Source organism: Scomber japonicus, chromosome 24 (genome assembly GCF_027409825.1).
Source record: "Scomber japonicus isolate fScoJap1 chromosome 24, fScoJap1.pri, whole genome shotgun sequence".
In the NCBI taxonomy this organism is placed as follows: domain Eukaryota; kingdom Metazoa; phylum Chordata; class Actinopteri; order Scombriformes; family Scombridae; genus Scomber; species Scomber japonicus.
The window spans coordinates 12,426,330-12,449,583 of NC_070601.1; the positions used below are offsets into that span (position 1 = coordinate 12,426,330).

At 37.0% G+C, this 23,254-nt stretch overlaps 1 protein-coding gene across 1 annotated transcript; it reads right to left on the reverse strand.

Moving 5' to 3' along the window:
- Nucleotides 1-13,722: 13,722 nt before the first annotated feature.
- ndfip2 (Nedd4 family interacting protein 2) lies at nucleotides 13,723-21,483 on the reverse strand. Its single transcript, XM_053314768.1, has 8 exons — nucleotides 21,300-21,483; nucleotides 17,891-18,119; nucleotides 17,489-17,619; nucleotides 17,126-17,213; nucleotides 16,444-16,568; nucleotides 16,251-16,317; nucleotides 16,044-16,159; nucleotides 13,723-15,966 (listed from the first exon to the last, which is right to left on the reverse strand). Exons 1-7 carry the CDS (start codon nucleotides 21,324-21,326, stop codon nucleotides 16,056-16,058), a joined length of 771 nt encoding a protein of 256 aa, XP_053170743.1. The 5' UTR covers nucleotides 21,327-21,483; the 3' UTR covers nucleotides 13,723-15,966; nucleotides 16,044-16,055.
- Nucleotides 21,484-23,254: the final 1,771 nt, after the last annotated feature.

A 23,254-nucleotide genomic window follows, 5' to 3' on the forward strand; every position in this document is an offset into this window, starting at 1 on the left:
GAAAGACAGAGAGTGACATCCTGTGTCTAATGTGACACCTATCAAAAACCTGATGTGTAATTTTCACACGAGGGAAAGCGCAACACCTGAGCCCCATCTGTCAGGAGGCAGGAAACAGATTGAAGCTTCAAGTATGTCAAGGTGAAGAGGCAAATGTGGTCTGACACATAGAAGCTTGGGCTCTTCAAGTCTAGTCCTAGAAAGACACAGATTTTAACTGCATTTCAACTTTTTTAACACTCATTATGTATGTTTAGTTGGCTTTATTTAAACGAAACTGCCAGAAGACTGCCAGAAGATGTCACTATCGTCCATTACTCTTAGGTTCAGAGGGCAATGGGGTGAAACGATTCAAGATCCTAGATTTTTTTCTTTTCTCGTCTTCTTCCATAAAGATTGGATCCTGCAGGAGCATAAAGATCACAGAAACCTCATGCTACTCACACTGCCAGGCACTTAACCTGTAACTGCTCCAGTGGAGCCAAACCTCAATATCAAATCTGCGGGTTTCATTTATCAGCTTCCATGGGTGAGGGGAATGTATGAAGCCAGCGCCTCCCTGTGGTAAATTAAGCTATTACATGATTCCCACCATGGACATTATCCTCTCATCACAATAAACATGACTTCAAGAGGCTTTGTAGATTATGGAGTTTATTAAACATTGTGTTTAATTTGTATTTATTGACAAGTCATATCTGTAGAAAGCAGAAAAGACTTTGAATTCTGTTAATTTTGTATATAAGTTTACTAGGTTTCTTAATTGGAAATGGTAGATTAAATACAACCCACAAAAGTCTTCATTGAGCAGCTTTGGAAAATAAATCAGTAGTTTCCATTTTTCAGCTGATGAAAGACACCCTAAAGGCCAAAAAAAAAAGGAGGAAAAAAAGTTTTTTCTCAAGCTTTTGGTTTTGCAACCTTCATCAGACACTTGTTTAATGCCTCGGCACCAGATCTTTGAGGAAAACCCCAAGGCTTAGTTTCAAAGTTTCCACTCTGGCCTTGAGAGCATGTCTTTTCATCAGTTCATGTTTTATATTTTGGGCTGAACACCAAATGTCATTTTCAGTACTGAGTTATTTAAGGTTTATCTAAGGTTTTGTTCAATCTTGAACTGAGAGTGAGCCACATAATGACCCACTGATTTTTCTACCTCCTGGCCTGTGGTGTCTTTTCACATAAAACCAGGCTGTTATATCTTAACACAGGCAGCTGGGTAAGGAGAGAGGGGCAGGGAGAGAGCAGGGAGCAAAAGGCTCTCCCAGAGCAGTGCTAAAAAGCTTCCGGCTTATATTTATCAAGCCTCTCCGAGCGGGGCCACTGCACTCGGATCAGTGGTTGGGTCACACCACCATTTAAACTTCAATATAGCTACAAGAGTAAAATGGGCCACAAATCACAACTGTGACTTTTAGAGAAAGCAAACCATAAAAATAAGATATCAGATCATCAATGAAAGAGAAGCTCTTTAATAAAACAGGCAAAGAGGTGTTAAATCAATATTTTAGAAACACTGTGACTTTAAGATTTTATTGATAATAAAGATGTCTGCTCATCAGAGACGCCATTCAACTTTAATGCTCCGGCTCTGGCCCTGCAATGTTAATGCTGTCTCATGCATACAGCCGAGGAGTCTCTTTGGCTCCAAACCTATGATACTTAAATAGAAAAAAAAATATTTTTCAGATGATATAATTAAATTCACTTTTTATCTCAGCTGAAAAGTCTGGAACTTTGGTGAGTGAGAGGCTGAAGGTGGCCTTCGAGTGAATTTATGAGTTTAATATGACTAAAAATAGCAGGCGTACACTCCCACATACCTTCTATAGTAAAGAAGGACATGCTTCGGTGGTAATGAGGGTTTTGACACTGATTGGAGCTTTGAGCCATCTGAGGAGTGTGTTAAGCCCCTGATGAAGCTCCTATGGCAGATTCTTGGAAGCAATATTTGGCTCCATCTAGTGGACATAATTAATACAAACAGCAATGTAACCACTACTAACCTCACTTTTAATCTTGCTGCCAATGCCACCAGCTGTTGAAATGGAATATGAGAAATAAAATAGATTCATAGTGCACTTTTCCAAGGCAAATATAAAAAGCTAATAAAACTAAAAGTGTATTTAAATTTAGTCCAGTATTGAAATGACAGTCGTCAATTGAGTTGAGTCAGGACTTTGGCACATTCAAGATACCTGAGGAAACATGACAACTCAAGCTAATAAGCTGTCATGTTAATGGTAAAAAAATGTAAAGCTGCTCTTGTCAATAGGTTTCTATTAAATGAATGTGTGAAGTGACAGGGGTCAATATCATTTCCAGTAGCAGCAGCAGGCAGAAACATTCTACACCACCTTTATAACTGCACAGCAAACAAAGTTAGCAGCTTGAGCCAAGACAACTCAACCATTAATTATTCCTCAGTTGAAGCAATATTGACACATGGTATTTACAGCTTCTCCCTTTACATAAATTCCCTCATGGGTGAGGTTCTTTGTCCTTACTTGCACTAGTGACTAGTCTAATAAATGTGTGCCAAGGTGCTCTAGAGTCAATGTGCCAAGTAATAGCAGGAATTTGGGCACATGTATTACTTTAAGTGTCCTTTCAAACATTATATTTCCAGTTCATTTATTTTTTATTGGGCTGCAAAGTGAAGGCCAGGAAGATAATACAAGAGAATGACAAGTGTGGCAAGGTAGCGAGGGTTACATTTAGCTGATACCAAGTTCCTATTACACCACCGAGGGGAAGTTCACCCACAGGACATTCAGAAGGGGTTCAACCCCTAATGCTAAATAGAGAAAGCTCACATAGGTACGTATGAAACGCAGGGAGCAAAGACGTGTTTTCAAAAAAATACAATTTTTTATTAACAATAATAGTAAGATACAGCAAATATAATACAAGCTCAAATGACTGCATATATATATATATATATATATATATATATATATATATATATATATATACATATAAAAAAAAGGTATTGCAAGGCAGGGGATATAAGATGCAATAATCAGCATGCTGATACTGCGCCTACACCAAGTCTGGGTAAACCAGAAAAGACAACAAGAAAAACAGACTACTAAAACAATAAAAATGAATAAATAGAGGGTATCAAAACAAATCCTAAAGTAAACACTAATGGTCAAACTAAGTCAACAGAAGAATTGCAATATACACAATTTTTTTACACGAGAGTAAACAAATCCTAAACTAAACTTTATGAAATAAAAACATTAACCACAAAATATAACACAGTTATACTAAATTAAACAAATATCAAATTAAAAGCAACACTAAACAAAATATAGCAGAAAGTTACACTAAATTAAACAAATAATTGAAACTAAGTTTTAAAAAAACACAACACATCTCTGGTTAGGTGTCTTTAATGACACTCACAGGGGCCACAGCATGGACGGACTGGGATTAAAAAAACAGCCCTGGACATTGACTCGGCCCACAACAATCGGCGCACAGAAACTCAACAACAATGTCTGGCATGAGTGTCACAATACTTTAATCGTTACTTCATCCAAATTATAGCAATAGCACTGATGTTGTGTTAAGAGCATAGCATTCTAGTTTATCTTGAATACTCAAACATAGAAATGAAGGTCCCATCACACTGCAATCCCTCTGGCTGAACCAGTACAAAACAGGTATCTGAAACACACAATAAATAGTACTGTATGAGTTATGAGAAATCACAATGTAAAGAGGCTGTAAATATACAGTATGACAAAATGAAAAACCTCCAGGCTGTGACTGTCTGACTTGGGACGATTAAAGTAATTTAAGGTTGAGCTGGAATGGGTGTCATCCTCTGCTCTCGGTCTAAACTCAATCTGAATAAACAAATGACAGAATGGATTTTTTTTTTTAATGGTTTTATGTATCCAATTGATTATGACAGCATATTATATTATATAATCTATAGAAAAAAGTATTAGTCTCCAGGGTGGACTAAGGCCAAAATAACAAATAAAATTGGCTCCTTTTATATCAGGTGGCCTCCCGGCTGCATCCAACCACAGGCCAGGGCACGAACCCCTTCCACCAATCGTTGCCGCGTCGTGGCACACACCAATCTGCATGTAAAAAATCAAAACAAAAAGACACAGGGCACGCACACACACACACACACATACACACACAAACACACAGCAGACTGAAACAAATGACCGCAGTCATAACACTATCTTAAAATGACTTTATTACTTAATTAATTTATACAGTAATTAATCTTACCGCACAAATAATACCACTCTGTATTCCAAGTTTGTAAGCATTAACATTAAGTTTGTAAGCATTAACTGTAACATTACGTTACCAAAACTTTAAAAAGTAAAAGCACAACATATTTCTTAACATTAGCTACAACTAAAATGTTTTTTTAAGTTGAGCTGTTTTAACTAGCTACTGTAATCATTATTTCATTTCATTTTTTTGCACTGTACTGAGCAACACAAACTGGGTATAGATACAAATGTAGCAAGCTGAATAACATTTCCTAACATCAACCCTAGCAAGTAACTCTTTCTTCATCTCTCATGTTCCATACTTACTTGTCCTGTATCTGTCTGTGGAACTTCCACCAGCTCGTCTCTCTGTCCCTCTCCTCATCATCACCACAGGTGGCTCTATCATGTTGAGACTGCACAGCTGTCTGACTCCCGCGAATCCCTGCTTCAACACTCACTTCTTCACTCACTTGGTTGCTGCTAATATTAACCTGAACTTGTGCTCCAGTGGTGGTGGTGCTGCTGAACATTTCAGTCAGTTTGCGACATGTAGCGGCTTCACTCTCTAAATGTTCTCAGCCCCACTCTATTATTTGTGTTATCCAAATTGTTTCCATATAGTCGCTTCACTAGTTTACAGTCCAAATATTATTCTCCTCTATCCTACAACAAAAGCCTGCGGTGTAGAATGACTTCCTTTTATATACAATTCCCTGGCAACTACCTGGCATGTACTATCATGTTAAGTTAAACTCTCACACACCCATATAACCATATTATAAATATTACATTAATATTGACATAAAACCACTACCAAATGTAAATCTATTATCTATAAACATATATACACCAAAACACCCTAATAAATACCCATAAATAATTTACATAAATATTTACATTTAAAACAAGCAACTGAACTCCCCTCTACCCTCTTCCCACTTGGTACCTCCCTCACCGAACTAATGGAAATATTAAAAGGTGCCCGAAAACCTGGGGACTCTTTTATACAGTCTATGTTTGAAACGCAGTGTATTATCTGCAAGAAATCCCTCAAATTATGCATACTTGGTGTGAAAGCACGGATGTCACACACATGATCACAGCAGATATTTTGTTAGTTTGAAAGTAATTCTGAGACTGCGATTTTCCTTATTTTGTCGTACTTCGTGTAGGTCCTAAATTTAATTCACAATGGTCTTAAAAAGTCTTAAATTCAAACCTGCAAAAACCCTGAATGTATGCTTTCAATTTACCATTATTATTTGTGATAAATATAAACTAGTGATGGCGGTCCGTTGTAAAATAGGCCTACACCTTTTTATTTTTGTAATGAGTTGTTAAACTCTTTAGGGTACTTGTACAAATTTTAAGTGTGCCTTCCTTAAACACTGTAATGCTCATGGTGAATTTTAGTCAGATAATTTGACAGCAGTTTCTTAATCCGCGGGACCTCATGCACATGCGCAAAACCGAATTGGCGCCATTTTCTTTTATCCCACGCTATGAGATACGTTTGTTAGAAGTTGTTTGCTTACAACATGCGTACATTTGGTAGTTTAACCAGCGAAAGAAAGGGACATGTTATTATTCTTTTGTCAATTTGTTGTGGTACGCTGGTGAAGATATTTTAACCGAAACTTGTGCTTGCTGTAGTAAGTTTCTGACCTGTGCGGCATAATATGCATTTGAAAGAAGTGTTTATTGTATCTGCAAATATATCAGTGAAAATAATTGATAAGTAGAAACGAGTGTTTAAAGTTTTCCGCTGTTGAAATGGACATGTATATTTTTTGCACTTAAGTTTGACATTAATTTAAAGCAATGCTGTATTTTTGTAAGCCGAGCTGAATATTAAAAGTAGGTTAGTAGCCTAATTTGAATGAACCAGGTCACGGTCATGGGTAACAAAATGGCGCACACCACCAATGTGACCGGACCTCCAAAGACAAAAACAATTCAGGCAGTTGTAACAGTCTTTTTCTGTTGATGAATACAGACTTACAGACAGTTTTTAAGCCTTTATACAAACAAGGCAGCAAAGACATATTGTGCTATCTGTGGATGGAACATGCTCCTTACCTATTTAACATGCAATCAGCCCTTATAGTACAAAGAAATAGAACATGAATAGCTCAATTCTCCCTCTCACCAAAATGAACAAACCAAAAGTTTTATTGGGTGTTTTGTATATTATGGTCTGAAAAACCATGTTTAATTTCATGCCTGTAATAATTAGGTAACTGATAAGTTCTTTTGATATTTTACTCAGAATTTGTAAAAAGGTTGCAGCCTATCTAACGTTTCACTCTGCTACTCAAATGTAGATCAAACAAGTGGTCATTGTGTAACATCAGTGTTTTGTGGTTTACAGTCATTAGTGTGGCATTTATCATTGCTGTCTGATGTGTTTTTTCTTGTCAGAAAGGACAAAAATAATCTATAATCTGACTTAAACAGTCCTTTCATGTTTTTGCAGATCTGTGCAGACTTTCACTGACTGTGGAACATCAACCTGGAGAAGTGCCATACACTGAACTGGACCGACATGTTCCTTGTCTTTAGAGCTTGTTCAGGAGGAAAGCTGCACACACAAGAAAAGAAGCAAATGTCATCAGTCAAGTCTACAATATTTCTAGGTTAGTTGGTTTCTGGGTGCTTGATCAGGGCCTGAAATGGGGGGAATTCCCTCCTTAAATGCTTCATATAGGGGGGATTTTAGTTTGTTGGGGGGGACTGTAGGCCGACCTTGTCCTATTGTTACCGCAGATTGTATTCTGTCAATTTCCTTCAATTTAAGGTGTTCTCTGAACTATATATTAATTAGTTATTTAGTATTTAAAGGGTCAATGACGTATAAGGATTTTCAACAGATCAATTTTAAAATAATAAAAATGGGAATATATATTGCAGTAGTTCAAACATTAAGAATGTAAAGTACACATAAATTCATATTTAAATAGTAAATTAAGTGTTTTATGTGTTTTTTCATCTCAATGAATTAGAACTGACCTTAAAAAGTCATGTGGTGTGACCATGATCTATCTTAAAATAAATGAATTTCCTTAACATGATTAATTTTTTTTACAAGTTTTGAGTAATATAAAGAAACAAACTATTTGCATGTCTTTTGAGTTTTTGTAAATTATAATCTCATATTTATGTTCTATGATGTCACAGTTGCCTTCTTAAATATATGTAAGACTTATTTTTCCTGTAAATTGCTTAAAAAATATTTAAAAATACAATTCAGTTAAACATATATCAGTGATTAATATTACTGCCACAGAAAAGTGGTATTTTACTCTGAATTTAATACAGTTATTGGTCGCACCACATGATGAATGGTCGCACCAAATGACATAAATACCTCATATCATTAAAAATCTATTGAAAGAAATAAAAAACAATGACTTTAATACAAAATAGAATTAAACCAAACATTTTATAAACTCAAACATTTCATAAACAGTTTTTTAAAACAGAAGTGCAGCACGCCTTCATTGCTTTGTCATGAACAAACTTTTCATTTAACTTGACAATGGAATAAGTCAATTTTGATTATTGAATCATTTAGAACAGAAATATTTATTATCTAGTCATCATCAAGCTGACTTGATTTTATATATTGAATCTTTCCCTACTGTTTTATTCATTGCTAGCTGAGACAGAAATGCAAAGTCATGCCATAAATCTATGGTGTATCACTTTGGACTATTGATATATTTTATCGACAAAAGTATTGAGATACCCCTCTTAATCATTGATTTGAGGTGTTTTATTTAGACCTAACCTCAGGTGTATGAAATCAAGCATCTAGCCATGCAGTCTGCATTTACACACATTTGTGAAAGAATGAGTTGCTCTGAAGAGTTCAGTGAATTCAAGCTTGGTATGTCAGTTTGTGAAATGTGTTCCCTGCTAGATATTTCACTGTCAACTGTAAATGATATTATTAACAAGTGGAAATGTTTAAGAACAACAGACACTCAGCCACGAAGTGGCAGACCACGTCTAGTTCATCACAAAGATGGGGTTGAGATTATGAGCCAGGCCTTCTCATCCAACATTGATGTCTGATCTCAGCAATGAATGGCTGTGGGAATTTTTGAATAGACAAAAATTCCCACAGCCACTCTCCATAATCTTGTGGAAAGCCTTCCAGAAGAGTGGAAGCTGTAATAGTTACAAAAGGGGAACTCCATATTAATTCCTGTGGATTTAAAAAGGGATATAATGAATGCTCATGCAGGTGTATGGTATAAGGTATTTTATTATCCATTTAAACCTTTTTCTAACTGAATAAAATGCAGTCGGACTGCAAATGTAGGCGTCACGTCATTGACCCATAAACATTAGTAGTTTTATTCTCTGAACTACAGTCACCTGCAACTTCTTTAGGAACACATGTGCAATATAATTCAAACCAATACAACAGCTCTGCTATAAATTCTGCTTTTTTTTTTAAGTTTATACATTTTCAGTTTTTGTTGACATTGTCAATTTTATTTTATTTTGTATTGGTTATTTTGTTAGTATTAATATCTAGAAATGTTTAACAATGTTAAATATATTTAATTAGTTACTTGTTTTATAAAGCAGCCTCATATCAGTGAACAATCCACATAGAGAAGGTCTATTTTCATTCCAGTTAAAAATATCAGCCAGTTATTTTTTCCACTCTAAAATCCATATCTGTAATAAGTACTGAGCTGTGCTATTTCTTCCACCGAGTAGATAATGTTGCTGATTACTTCATGTCGAAATGTCATAATAGAAATGTGTATGTGTGTGAATGTGTAGCCTCAGTAGCTGTGGCCACTTTCACCATGTGTAGTGGCAATGTAATCCTGGGTCTGCTTCACATTTTGTCTGGAAAGCAACTTTTTATAAGATATCAACAGGTGTTTGTTAGGACGATATAACTATAAGTTATTTATCATTTTTAAAAGGCTGATGAAGTATATATTGCATTGTGTCTTGCAGGTTCTTCCACCATCACGTCAACACCAGTCAACAACAGTCAGATGGCCACACCTCCAGTCCCTGTCCTTTCCAGTGTTTTTGGCGAGTCATCCTCTGATAGGTAAGAAAATGATTGTGAAGACATATTACCATGTTGACTGTGTTGTTACAGCCTCAGCAGTATAGTTTATTATAAGGGGTGTAACGAGATCTCATGACACGAAATCTTGCGATACTAAAACATGATGATATTTCTTGTCGAAGTGAATGTTCTCTCACAAATCTTTATTAAGGAATACAATACAGTGCAGGGCCTGAAATTCATTTTTCAAAATGGGGGGAATTCCCTCGTTAAATGCTTCATATAGGGGGGATTTTACTTTGTTGGGGGGACTATTTGTCGCACCATGTCCTATTATTACTGCAGATTGTATTTTGTCACTTTCCTTCAATTTAAGGTGTTCTTTTGATATTATATAGTAATATAGTGGGGTTCCGTGTATGGGTCATTTCTCATTTTCATTTCAAATTAATGCAAAAGTTTTGTTTTCACTTCTAAATTGATTCTAAGGGTCCATAGAACAATTTTGTTTCGAGGGCCAAGCGAGCCGATCAAAAAATTGTTGACGGCTCCCGACCCGCCACCAACCTTAACAGAATATGGTAACTGTTATAAGTTTTGATCACATTATCCGATCTGAACATAGTATTTATGTATTGATTCAGGATATATAAGCGATATAAGCCATAGTTTGTTCAGGATAAGAGCATAACTTCAAAAATAGACCTTAACCCGGTGACGTAAAACAGGTGGTTTTTTAATAATCTTTAAAATTAAACACAGAGTCACAGACTCTACAATACAGTATCATTTTTAATAATCTTTCAGCTGTACCACAAAAAGGTGGTAACAGCTTAAACATTTGCTTGAATAACTCCTTGTACAATAGTTAAATTGACTAACAAATCCCATGTACATGGCAGTACTGGAAATGATTCTGTTCCAAAATTTTAAAGTTGGGCTCTCTTTGGAAACTTCAGTCCTTAAGAGCCATCTCAGTTCCACTGTCCTCATATGCTCACTTCAGAAGGCAGTCAAGTACCACAACAGTAACTTGATGGACATATCTCTCATTACATTATACACAGAAGTGATGTGCCAGCTGCTTCTGACTTTAGTAGCCCAGCTAACCCATGCAGGAGATTTTCCATTTCAATGTGGAGCCCACCTAGCGTCACCACAAACTTGTCTTCCCCAAAGATGTCGGGGAAGGTCCACTGCATTTTCTTTGCGAGGGTGTAGAGTGGTTGGTCCACCACTAGCTTACCATAATATTGATTCCCCACACAGCACTGACTTGAAACAACAATAAAAATAATATTACATAGCAAATTTAAGAAAATTTAAAAATTCATAATTTCGATTGTGGCCATTTGGAAAGTGGGACAATTTTCTTTCTATCTGGTTTCTTGACCCTCGGACCAACATTGTTCTATAGACCCTTATCTTCAATTTGGAAGAGAAAACAAAACTTTTTCATCAATTTGAAATGACTGAGTGCCTAGGCACCCCACTATTAGTAGTTTTATTCTATTAACTACAGTCACCTACAACTTCTTTAGGAACACATGTGCAATATAATTCAATCCAATACAACAGCTCTGCTATAAATTCTGCTTTTTAAAAAAAAAGTTTATACAGTTTCAGTTTTTGTTGACATTGTCAAAAAAGTGATAATTCTACTTTGTTTATTACTGAGGTTTTACTCAGGTGGTGGTGGTGTACTTGGGTGCATTATATTGAATGGTGTTCCTAATATTTTGCCCTCCTCGTGTATGTTAATGGAGTGGCCAAAATATTAGGAACACCATTCAATATTGTGTTCCTAATATTCAGGACACCACAATCACTCAATATTAAACAAAGCAGAATTGTCACCTTTTTGTCAAAAAATGTATTTAAGCTTCATAAATGTAGAATTGATAGCAGAGCTGCTGTATTTCATTGGATTAGATTGTGCAGGTTAAGCCAGTGAAGGTATCTTATGTAGTTAGTTTACATATTTTATAGTAATTACAAGTTATATAGTATTATATACAGTTAAGTATTTATATTCAGTAGCATCAGCATCACTATTTTGTTGAATGTCTCACTCTCTCTCTTCAGGTCTGTTGAATGAGAAACATGTGAGCGACTTAAAATTTTAAATGTTTTATAACTATCAGCTGATAAAACCTGCAACATTTTACACATTGCGCCGTTAATATCACCTGTTTAGTTGGAGTCGTTCATATACTCTGAGCCAGTTAGCCTGAAAGTTGTAACTATAGTAATGTTACAGTTACCTGTCTGTGGATTAACGTTGTTAATGTTGACATCACATGGAGCTGTTTTCATTAGTTTTTCGGGCTCTGCTGTTTTTTTCTGAGCAGCTTCTGACTCAGATGATCCTCAGTAGATTTATGTTTTAACCAGTGGTCTGTGTTTGTTTCCTTAAACTTCATATCACTGTTAGCTTGTTTGTGTTATGCTAGGGGGAGGTACAGAGAGAGCTACAGGTGTGTTCAGGGTAGAAGTTAGACAGTTGGACACAGCAGTTCCGGTCAGTTGTCCTGCAGTAAGCACCGCTGCAGACGTTGGTTGGAATTTCCCACATTATAAGTGATGGATTTGCAGGAATCAATTAAATTGTGCGCAATCCTGCATATCATATCAATCCCAAATAAATAAATAAATATATATATATGTATAGTATTGATTTATTTTGTATATATTAGTTTTTATAAAGCAGCCTCATGTCAGTGAACAATCCACATAGAGAAAGTCTATTGTTATTCCAGTTAAAAAAAGTAATATCAGCCACCATATTGGTAATCAGTTATTTTTTCCACTCTACATACTTCTTTATTTTTAGTTTGCTTTTCCTCTTCCGTATTATTTTGTCTAGCCTTTGGTGTAGGTAGTCTTCCCCTCGTTGGTTGTATATCCACCATGCTTTGCAATTGTTTGAAGATCTTGAGCTTGACCCTGTTTGACCGAGTGACAGCACAGCATTAAGCTTAGAAGCATCCTTCTTGCTTATTCTACTGTCAGAACATAATGACAATTTTAGAAAATATAACTCAAAAATAGTTTCATACTACAGATTTAACTTTATAAGATATTCAAATTGATACTGATTAATAATCTGAATTAGCCAGATAGATATTCCTGTCAGGTTATTATTTGTCATAGGCATACAATTACTTCATAGGCCATTATTGGCAATATAGAAGATTGTTGAGCAAAATGGTAAATAGTAATATTTGATTATTAAAATTTGGCATTAATGTGATGAGGTGCCCTCAGTTGTCCGGCATTTAAAAAACATTTTTGTTTTAAACTTGTCACAAAATATATATCATGATTAAAAAGTTACCTAATGTTAGAATGTGAGTAAAATATTTAAGTAGAAGGAGGTTTGTACAGCATTATCGAACTTCAACAAGTTAACATAAAGTGAACATTCCCTCACTGAAAATTACATGTTTTCTGTTACGGTAATACAATTTTACACTTAGCTATACATGATTTTTAATTGTACTTTGAAAACAAAACACTGAGTAAAAATAAGTTAATTAAGAATGTTTGTCACATAAAAAAATAGTATGTGTCATTTAGTAAAAATTATATGACCAAGTTTGTTTCGATAATTTAAAAAATGATTTATAGACTTTAAATATTTCTATGCAATCATTTCTACACACCTTTTGAGTTAATTTAACTTATCAGGTCCTTTGGACCAATGGTGAGTGTATATATTTCTTTTAGTTCTGAGCTTTAGAGTGATTTTTATCTAGATTGTTTAATAAACATTATAATTCAAAAGTAAAAATATCCCTTGAAGATAGACACATTTTCTCCCCCCCCCCGGGGGTCCCAATCCTTGAGTTGGGCACCACAGCTGACTACCGGAGGAGGAAGAAAAACACAATCTCAAACTCAAACATTCCTGGCAGGCTTTTGAACTTTATTGGCATTTTTTTGCAAGACATCATTTGTCAATTGAATTCCAGTTACAATAAATGCATAACAGTTCAAGAGGATGTTAAAAGGATTATCTTGGACAAAAATAGTTTATTTTTTGCTGCCATCAGTTTTTTTTTCCTTCTTCATTTATGTACAAACAAATAAATGTATTTGTTGTTTAATCCTGATAATTACCCCACTCATTCAGGTGGATAAATCATGCAGCAGAGCTTTAATTTATCATGAGATCTTGATATTGCTGAAAGAGGCTTTAAAGTGGGATATGACCACAGTCCAAAAAACAAAGAAAAAAAAGAAGAGTTTGGCAATACTTAAGCTGTCACAGTTTAGGCTAAACGCAATGAAAGAAGACACACAATAACAATATTATCAATTTTGTAAAGTAAAAAGTGCAAAAAAGGCAAATTATCCATTTGGGATGATTTAAGAATTCCAGTTGAAAAACTTGGATGGCTAAAATAATGTTGTTTTTTCTTCTCTTTTTTTTCTCTCTACCCACCACATCAAGTTAAGCAGATTCACAAATCATACTGTACAGAAAGTTCAAAGTGCAAATATTATGAATTGGCATAAGCTGGTATATACATTTTTTTTCATTTTCTGGATGAGAAAAATGATCGAATAAAACAAAAAAAAGCGCACGTTTTTCTTTGTCCAGTCGGGCTCCGATTCTGTAGCCGTGTAATATTCATTTAACCTACTTCAACAACATCTGCTGATATTGTTCTTGAGTTTGTTACGCCACAAAACGTGTTCATCCTCTCTGTGGCAGCGCTACGTACATTACACCTCCGGCAAACGAAAGCTTCCACCAAAAGAAACAAGGAAGTTGATTCAATTCTAATCTAACCGTAAAATCCCAGAAAGAAAGATCCGCGTGTTGGCTTTCTCTAGAATCATGCAGAACATGCACAACCAGTCACATTATAATTGTATTGTATTGCTAAAATAGACTGCAGTTACCTTTTTTTTTTTGTATTCACTGGTAATTTAAAGACTTTTTATTGGCAAGTGTGTACCGTACTTGCATTTGTGAATCCTCAGCTTCATCCAAAAATAAATGTACAACCTCTTCCCTCTGGACCGAACCTGATATCTCAATCTCTAAAAAAGAAACAAACCTATCCGACTACATCTATGTCATTATTACAGGACTTTACAGCCACATTTATTGTAATTACAAGTTAACTAAAATTGCATAAGACTAAAGAGTTGAACTCACGCCTGGCACGTAACAGTTACTGCACAGTATGTTAAAAAAATGCTTTGCTCCACTTCCACAGCACCGAAGCAGGAGATGAGGCTGACAACAGTTCCTGCCTTTGGGCCACATAATTCCCGCTGACCCTACCGGAGCAGCCACTGTGAGTGTGTGTGTGTGTGTATGTGTGTCCGAAAAACACTGTTTTCGTCCTAAGGAGGCTCCGCTGATTAGCTGCAGTACCCTTACATATACTGGTTTTCTTTTTGCCAGATATATTTGGCAATGAGTGTGGAGAAAGAAGAAAATCATATATCATGTTTTACAGCTTGATGAGGTGACCTCCAGAAATGTGCACGTGCTGTCAAATATGGTCGGAACAAATTATTTCACTTTTGTTTTTTTTTTAATGGAGCCGAGTTGGGAGACATTCTTTTCATTTTTCTTTGATTCAAACTGAGAGAGTAGTGCTGGTAAATGGATACATGGATAAAAATTGCGACTGCATATTAGGTCAGGATGAAATTTAACTTTAAAAGGCAAGGAATGAAGGAAAAAAGCTATTTCTGGGAAGCAGTTTCTGCATGTATCCTGTATTTTTTTTAATCACCCTCTCTCATTGGCTGACCATTTTACTGCATCTAAAATGATTAACTTCTTGATGTATTTGTTCAGTGGCAAAATTTGAGTAGATATGATATGTAAACTCCTGTTTCTGCTTCTCATTTTCAGGGTTTTTTTTAAGAGTGAGGCACACACTGTTAAACTGTCACAACAACAGCGGTGTTCATTTATTAGGCTGAGCCACGTGTTAATGAAGGTTAAAAAAAAAAAGTTACATCGTGGTTGAAGTAAGACTTGTTCAAAACACCTTGAATGAAGCTGGAGATCTATCCTCCCATGATTTTTTGTTGCGCGAAAGTCAGAGAGGAGGTTTAAATATCAAACGCTCAGAATAGATTTCCACTTCCTACACGCTTTCTATTTTTATATACCAAATGCAGACGGAGGTGTTCTCATTCACTAATAAAACTGCTGTCATCATTTTTTTTACATTACACAGGGCGAGCAACGTCATAGAAAATGAGTAGTTTACTTATAAATTGCTGATTTTTAAAATTATTATTGGTATTGTTCCTGGAGGAAATGATTTCATTGTGCTTTCATTTAATGTGTAAATGCGACTGAAGTCATGTATCTCAACAGAGATCATCTTCTACCAGAGAGCAGATTGTGTGAAGATCTTTTTGAATCAAAGGAAAATGAAAAAACAAAAGTCAGTCTGATCATCAGAGGCTTGTTTTCTGGGAGGGGGGCAGAGGTTTCGGTAGTAGAGACTCGAGTTATGTTATGCAATGAGACTTGTGACGCTTTCTCCCCTTACTTCTTTCCTTCGTTCCTTCCCCCCACGTCTCCTCTCTTCACTGCAAAGGTCTCTCTCAGGTCATTCGAGGGGAGGGGGGTGGGGTGGGGGAGGGAAGGAACTTCACATTGGAAAGGAATGGTGATGGTGTGGAAACCTGGAAGATTTTTAAAAAAGTTTGCAAAAGCATCTTGATTCTGTTTCAGATTTTTTTCAGCACTGATTTGACCTTACCTTTTATATGTTTTAATACAGGAAGAAGAGGCGTGTTCTATGAGAGGTGGCCATGTTTTCTGACATGTTGCGGACTTTTAGATAGTTGACGAAACCCCTGAAGAAGAGCAGGAGACCTGTGGGTGGGGAGAGGGCAAGTTATTTATCTCTGCATGTGTGCACAGATGAACAGAGAGTTGGCAAAAACAGCGTTGATCGTGTACTCACCAAGCAACAGGAAGATCCACCAGAGCCAGTATTGACCATTAAAGTAGCCGGTGAAGTAGTCAGAGAACTGGACACAGAAAGAAAGACATTACATTACGCACTTTAAGAATACTTTTTACATTCTCAAATGCCATAAAACTAGTAATGAACTGGGCCAGAAAGTGCTGATGAAAATTCATAACAGCAAAAATACCCTGACGATGAGGATCCACTTGATTAGGGACAGTCCAAAGCCACAGATGGCTCCGTACCGTCCTGCGATGGTATTGGTCAGACAGAAGGACAAACAGAACCCGATCCAGTTGAACAGGAAGGCCACTAGATGGAGAAAGAAGATGGATGTTATCAATCCAGACCTTAACCCCTATAAAGTGTTCAGGTAAAAAATTTGACCTGAGAGTTGTAAAAAACATTTTTATATATGCATTTGACTCATCAAACATTTATTAATGACTGATGGGGAATTTATGAATGAGAATTGGTGTAGAGACTACTTATGAGTCATTATATGAACAGTATGGAAAGGTTAAATGTGCATGTGTCATTTAATTACTGTGTAATAATTGTTGACTGCAAGATACAGTTGCACTGTTTGTAAATAAACTTAATATTACAATTAAGTTTCATTGTGTCTTGTGTCATGACCATTTAATAAAATATTATTAATTACAAAAATAACTCAATAAAAAGGCCAGTTCTTATAAATTCATGACAACACTGATCACAGGGAAATTTATGTTGGATTTGATGAGTTTAAGAGTGTTGATATTGATATTAAATTCCATTTGTTAACTTCACTTATTAAAGACTGACATATTAGGAAATGATTATTTATATGTTCATATTGTTGTGTGTGTGTTCTGAGTATTACGTACTGAAAAAGGCCAACATGAAGATTCCATCGTTCCCAACTCGCAGCTGATCTGCATCACTGAAATCATCTCTGGGAGGGAATTCGTCATCCTAACAAGAAAAAAAATGTAAACATTACACACGCGTAACTACAACACACTTTCTTCACAAAATAAACAGATGAGCTGCAAAACTGGTTTGACAGCTAATGAATTATCTGGCATTGCAACACAAATTTCACATATAAACAAAGAGAGAAAATATTCCAAAATAAAAGCATTCAGCAAATGAGGCTGGTGTTTTCTCACTGAAATAATAAAAAAATACAACTACTATATATTATCAAGCCAAACTTGGATACAGCATTTAAGACAGATGTGCCTTACCCGTGGCATCACCTCCACAGTAGATGTTGCCATGGCGGCCGCTTTGGCCTTTTCTGCTTCATCGTACGTGGGCAGTGAGGTGGCGACGCTGTAGGGCGGAGGCACCGGGAAGTCTCCTCGGTAACTGGTCTCTGCGGGAGGAAGACTCGGTTACAATTTGAATAGCGAGGGAGCCGCGTGCACATGTGTCTGTAGCTTGGTAGAGCTACGTGAACTGCCAGTAATGTGGTGGTGCAGTCATGGAAATGAGCGGTGACTCATAATGAGGGATCATCCGCAAAAAAAAAAAAAAAACTGCCACGACATGAAATCCTGCTACCATTTTTGGAACCATGAAACCACACTTTGGAAAAAATAAAGTTGCTGCTTAGACTGAACATAAACATAAGCTTTTATACAGACCTGGTGCAGCAGCGGTCGCTCCCAGGTCGATGGAGGCGTACGGAGGAGGAGGCGCCTCCGCCTCCCCCTGAGTCCTTGATCCTGAAGCCTCTCCTGACGTGGAGGCAACGGGTGCAGCGCTGGCCTGGCTCTGGCTCTGATCTTGGGACGTGCTGGCCTGGGCTGTGGCAGAGGTGCACGGCTGCTCAACACTGGTGGAGGCCTCTGAGGAGTCGTCCTCATTGTGCAGCTGGAAGAGGAGACGACAGGGTTAAAGCAATCGGCAGGAGCGGATCAGCAGATCTTGCTCGAGGGAGAACACTCGCACTCGTTCCAAATTTATCAAACTGGCATGAATTGAGTATTTTCTTGTAGGCGGAATGGTTCGCTTTCTAAGGTTGAGAAGTATTGACTATGAGTGTTTTACAGTGGCACATGGTCAGCACTTTCCTGACATCAGCACCATCATCAAGTTATTATGTAACACTATGAACTTTGCACAATCTGTTTGTTTGTCAGCACAAAACAGGGCTACAGAATATTGATTCTCTTATTTTGAAGTTGAATTGTAACATTTTCAAGCTTAACAGAATTCAGAGTGTTTTTAATGAAACATATTTATAAGAATCAGCAAGAGGAGATTCATGCATTTAACTGCTGTTAAACTACTGGTAGTGTCAGCTCTGTTTGCCCTCAGCAGAATGTTTGAGACTTCGGTCACGGAGACAGGAAACCACATCAAGTATGTCAACAGAGGAAGGTCTCTGGAAAAGTGATACACATGTAATCAGTTAATAAGCACCCCTTCCCCGTGGCCGGCTACAGCTGACACAGTCATTTACAGGCTTAAGTATGTTCATTCTTAACCGAGCCTTCTGAAATTACAGAGTGGGGCTGGCGGGAAATTTCAGGCGGGACTTCGACTTCCATCGAAGTGCCCTTGAGCTCCGGGGTCCATTCGTTCATACCTTCCTGACATTTCAAAGAAGGGTTAAAGCTGATAGAAGTCATTGCAGCATGTTTGACATTGTCTATCCTGCAATGCTGTCTGTCTAATATTCAATTAACCTACTTTAGAGAAGAAGTCTTGCTGAGTTTAAATACTTAGAGCTCACAGAATAATGACTCAATAGGAAATAAGTCACCTTTTCTGCTAAAGGACACAATGACAACACAACATCTCTATTGGTTTAACAGAAAGAAGTGTCTCTATTTTTGGCAATTCAACGTGCAATAATGACACTAATTATACTAACCATTGATCTTTGTTCTTTTATTGCTATGACTTGAGGTTAAAATATGGTTCAGTGGAATTTGCTCAATTCTCTCCTGACAACCACCCGTAATACACAACAACCCACAGGCAGTCAGATGGAGACTAAGATTAACCTCTGAGGCCTCTGAAAGATGTGGCAGAGCAAGTTGAGCTTGTTCGCAGCCGTCAAAAACACATTTCTGAATGACCTCGAAGTCTGCAACCTGAGATCAAAGGGAAGATGGCAAGTGGCAGTCTGCAAGATAAGAATAAAAACGCTGTGTTCTGGTTTTGAACTTTAATATTGCAGAATTCTGATAATCAGCGTTGCTATCTTTATAAAAGGGAAATTCAGTTATTGTAACATTTTCCATGAAGTAATGGTAAGTTTCTTGCTGCGTGTGTTGCAACTGCAGCAACTAGGGAAACACCCTTTTGAAATAGCATCAAAACTGATAACTAAGAAGTCACAGGTGACTAATAGCAGGACAGCTCAATTTAACCGCAGCGGTGCTCCAAAATCCTGGGAATTCAAAGCACCACTGGCAGCGCGGGGTACATGTGCAAGGCGGCGGCGGCGGCGAGTGAATGAGTGGCTGGCTGAAAATCAAGGACAAAAAAGCAGAGCGCACCCACATAGCACACAAGGGATTACATAAGATCTTTAACAACATAACCACAAGCCTCCTCATGTGTGTGTATTTGTGGTCAAATACACCCAAAACTCGTACAGGCCTGCTTGGATCCTTGTAGAGTATTATTTAGAGGAGAAAAGTGACAGATGGAGGAGGAATGAAAAGGGTGTGACAGTGATTGTGGTACATTTTTCCCCCTACCATTTAATTTGAGCAGCTTCAAACACTTAAATTGAGAATCATGACTTGACTTAGGCAACTCTGGTGTTAACACGGGAAGCTGACGTGAGCGGGTACCAGATGATAAAAGTGTTACTAACCTAATTCGAGGGTGAGAGGGATGATGACGGGGCTGACGACAAACCGCAACGGCTTAATCAGTTTGACCTGACCTGTGTTGAATTGCGTGATGACTAAATAATCCTTGAAAACCCCCCAATCATCCAGAAGCGCAGCAGTGTGTGAATATAGCTTCACATAATAAACCACTGATGATTTCTTCAAGGCCGAAAAGAGTAGAAGGAAAACTTTGCTTTGGCTCATAGTGATTCCTGTGGGATTATCACTCGTGCAACCAGAACCACAGGCATCTGAGCACAAAGCAGACATTATCTCCAATGTGGCCACAGCATCAACTTCTACAGTGCTGTTGACTAGGACTGAGAATCCATGAATGTTAGAGCCATAACTTTTTGAGTTTAATATGAAGCCACCTTCGTCAGGCACAGTTTTCCTGTTGTGTTCATGTGTTCACAACAAAAAAACATTAAATATTTCCTCAATGTTTTATATTATAATACTATGTGTGTGCCTAGTGGAGTTAACAGGATGAAAAAGAGTGCTGTTCAATCACTAAGAGGTTGGTCTGATACGGATTTAAAAGGTTTAATAGCTAAGAATTACATAAATAAAATAAGGTTTAGCCCAATTCTGAAGAATGAGTGATTTTTAAATAACAAATACTGCCATGCATTTAGTTATTAAGTTATGAGTAAGTTTGTTATTAAAGTCCCCTAACATCTCACTAGCCCTTTGTTTTGAGTTTTTCGTCTGATGTTATAATTTTACTCATTACTCCCTAAATGCAACTTTAGCTTAACATTAGCTTAACTAACTACCAAACAACAATAATAACACATACTCGTGCTAACATTAATACAGAAGTACGCTTGTCAACGCCCATGTAAGTTAACATATACTGAATATAAATAACAGTCGGTAATTCACAAGCGCAACACAGTTAAATAGGAAGCTAACTTTCAAGGCCTACGAGACTTCTCTTGGCTGGCTAATGTTAGCCTAGCCGATGCGGAAGTGCTTAGCGAAAGGCTCAAAACAAAACAATTCGCGTCGGAAAATGAAGCCAAACTATGAAATATCTTTCTTTATGTTTTACAGGAAATTATAAATAAGTTTAACCGTTATAACTACGTAATAGAAGTGCTGCTAAATTAGTGATATATTGAAGTAAGGCCTAATTTCCTGTGACAGGCAGGCCGAGCTATCAGACGGCTGTTTTGATCGCATCTGTCAAACTCACCACTTGGTATCGGCTTGCTGGGTCCATCCCGACGAAGATTCAGCTGGCGACAAAGCCAGCCGAGAAAAAAGGAGGAAAATATAACTTCGTTTGTTCCCAAAGTTTGTGTGAGGGACGAAGAGAGAATCCTCCCAAAACAATGCTGAAAGCAGGAGGCGGTGCGATGAAAGAAATGGCTGCACTCCTCTGTGCTCTCGCTTAGAAAAACACCGATGTTAGTGAAACGTTGAGCAACCATGTGAGCAACACAGTCAAGCTGCTTACAGCGTGCTACTTCCGGCCACTTGGTTCCAATAAAATAAAATACATTTCTTAATGTGTTTAATCATTGCTGGGAATAATAATACTAGTACTAATAATGATGATGATAATAATAATAATAATGATGATGACGATAACAATAGGACTGAGATTAACCAAAGTCATAGGCACTTTCATACTGTTTGTGGACTTAATGAAAATAGCATTTCCAAACTATATTCAAAAAATACATTTGTTAGTCTACCTTCAAAAATGTACTTATAATTTACTTTTTTACTTCATATCAATATTGTTAGTTTTACCTAACAATAATTAACCTAGAGTTAATGTAACATTAACTCTAGGTTAATGTTACATTTAATGCTATGTAGGCTATGTAAAATAAAAATAATTGCAAAGCGAATGTTCCCTTTAAAATGCAGTGTAGCAAATGAAAGTTATGTAAGTACAATACTTGAATAATTTACTCTTGGCGTGTGTTTAAAGTGTAAGCATCATACTGCAGAAAAACTTTATATTGGGTTATTGTGCTGTTTTGAGCTGCTTTATTTAAAGCTGCAGTCGGTAAGCCTTATAAAAGTAAAATTTTGTCATATTTTCTCAGACTGTCACACCTACTGCTCCTACTGCAAATTGCCAGAATCCACCGCGACCGGACAAAAAGACCCAATCAGAGCCAAGATTGTGTCTGATGGAGGGTCTGACAGCTGCCAATCACTGCTCACGCACACAGCCCCCTCCCCCTTCCTCCTCAGCTCGGTCAAGCTCATATCTCAGAGTTTCTAAGTAAGGTATGGCTATGTGAAAGTCACTGTAAAGCCTTTTATATCTAACTGTGTGGAGTGTAGTTCATGTATTACCGATCGCGTGTACATCCATGGTCGCGTGCACGTCAGCCTCCTCTGGGGGAGGGACTTTGGAGGAAGGGCAGGTGTGCAGCGGAGAGGGAGGGGGAGGGATCTGAAAGTTGTACTTCTTCAAATTTGATGCTAAATCCTCTCTCTCCTCAAAGTTACCAACTGCAGCTTTAAGGATCTGTCTCTGTTCTTTTTCATGTGTTCATGCACATTAAACAAAATGTATGTACACTGGAATATAAACTCTAAAGATCCTTTTGGTTGTTTAATATTCTGCTAAAAAATATCTCTGATGCGTTTTAATGTTTTATTTTGAAAGCAGAACTCCTTATTTCTTGTCTTAGTCTGACTAATTTGACGGTAGGATTGAACACGGATTTCCACGGATTCTGTTTAACGTGATGACGCACATGCAAAACAAAATGGTGAATAAATAAACCACTGAGTCGCGCCAAAGCCCACTTACAATGTGTGAAATCTTATAAAGAATGTTTCAGTGTCCCACTTTTCCACAGACACATAACCTAAAACGTAAATAATCCCATAATTACTGAAAGCAAATTACACTGTAAAGCAGTCATTTGTCTTTAATTATTAATTATTAAAGGTTACAACAGAAATAGGCCAAGGAGAAGAGTTTGGCAGCATGTTTTGCAAGCTTTCCAACTCACAGAGAAAAAATGGCCTTGAGTAAAAGACAAATGCCCTTTGGACACATATCTGCACTCTGTAGACTATATTACATGTTTAATGTAGTTGTTAGCTTCACTGATGATTTTGAGAGCTCTAATTTGACTAATTGAATATATTTCACTGTATTTAACTGAGTAATTCTAG

What these genes read in the sequence shown, in the direction of transcription:
- ndfip2 (XM_053314768.1), bottom strand. Translation starts at nt 21,326, where the DNA reads ATGGACCCAGCAAGCCGATACCAAGTG. An exon ending in CTGTGGAGGTGATGCCACGG is followed by an intron (nt 17,214 to 17,488) that starts GTAAGGCACATC and finishes TTTTCTTGTTAG; the next exon opens with GATGACGAATTCCCTCCCAG. An exon ending in AGTGGATCCTCATCGTCAGG is followed by an intron (nt 16,318 to 16,443) that starts GTATTTTTGCTG and finishes TTCTGTGTCCAG; the next exon opens with TTCTCTGACTACTTCACCGG.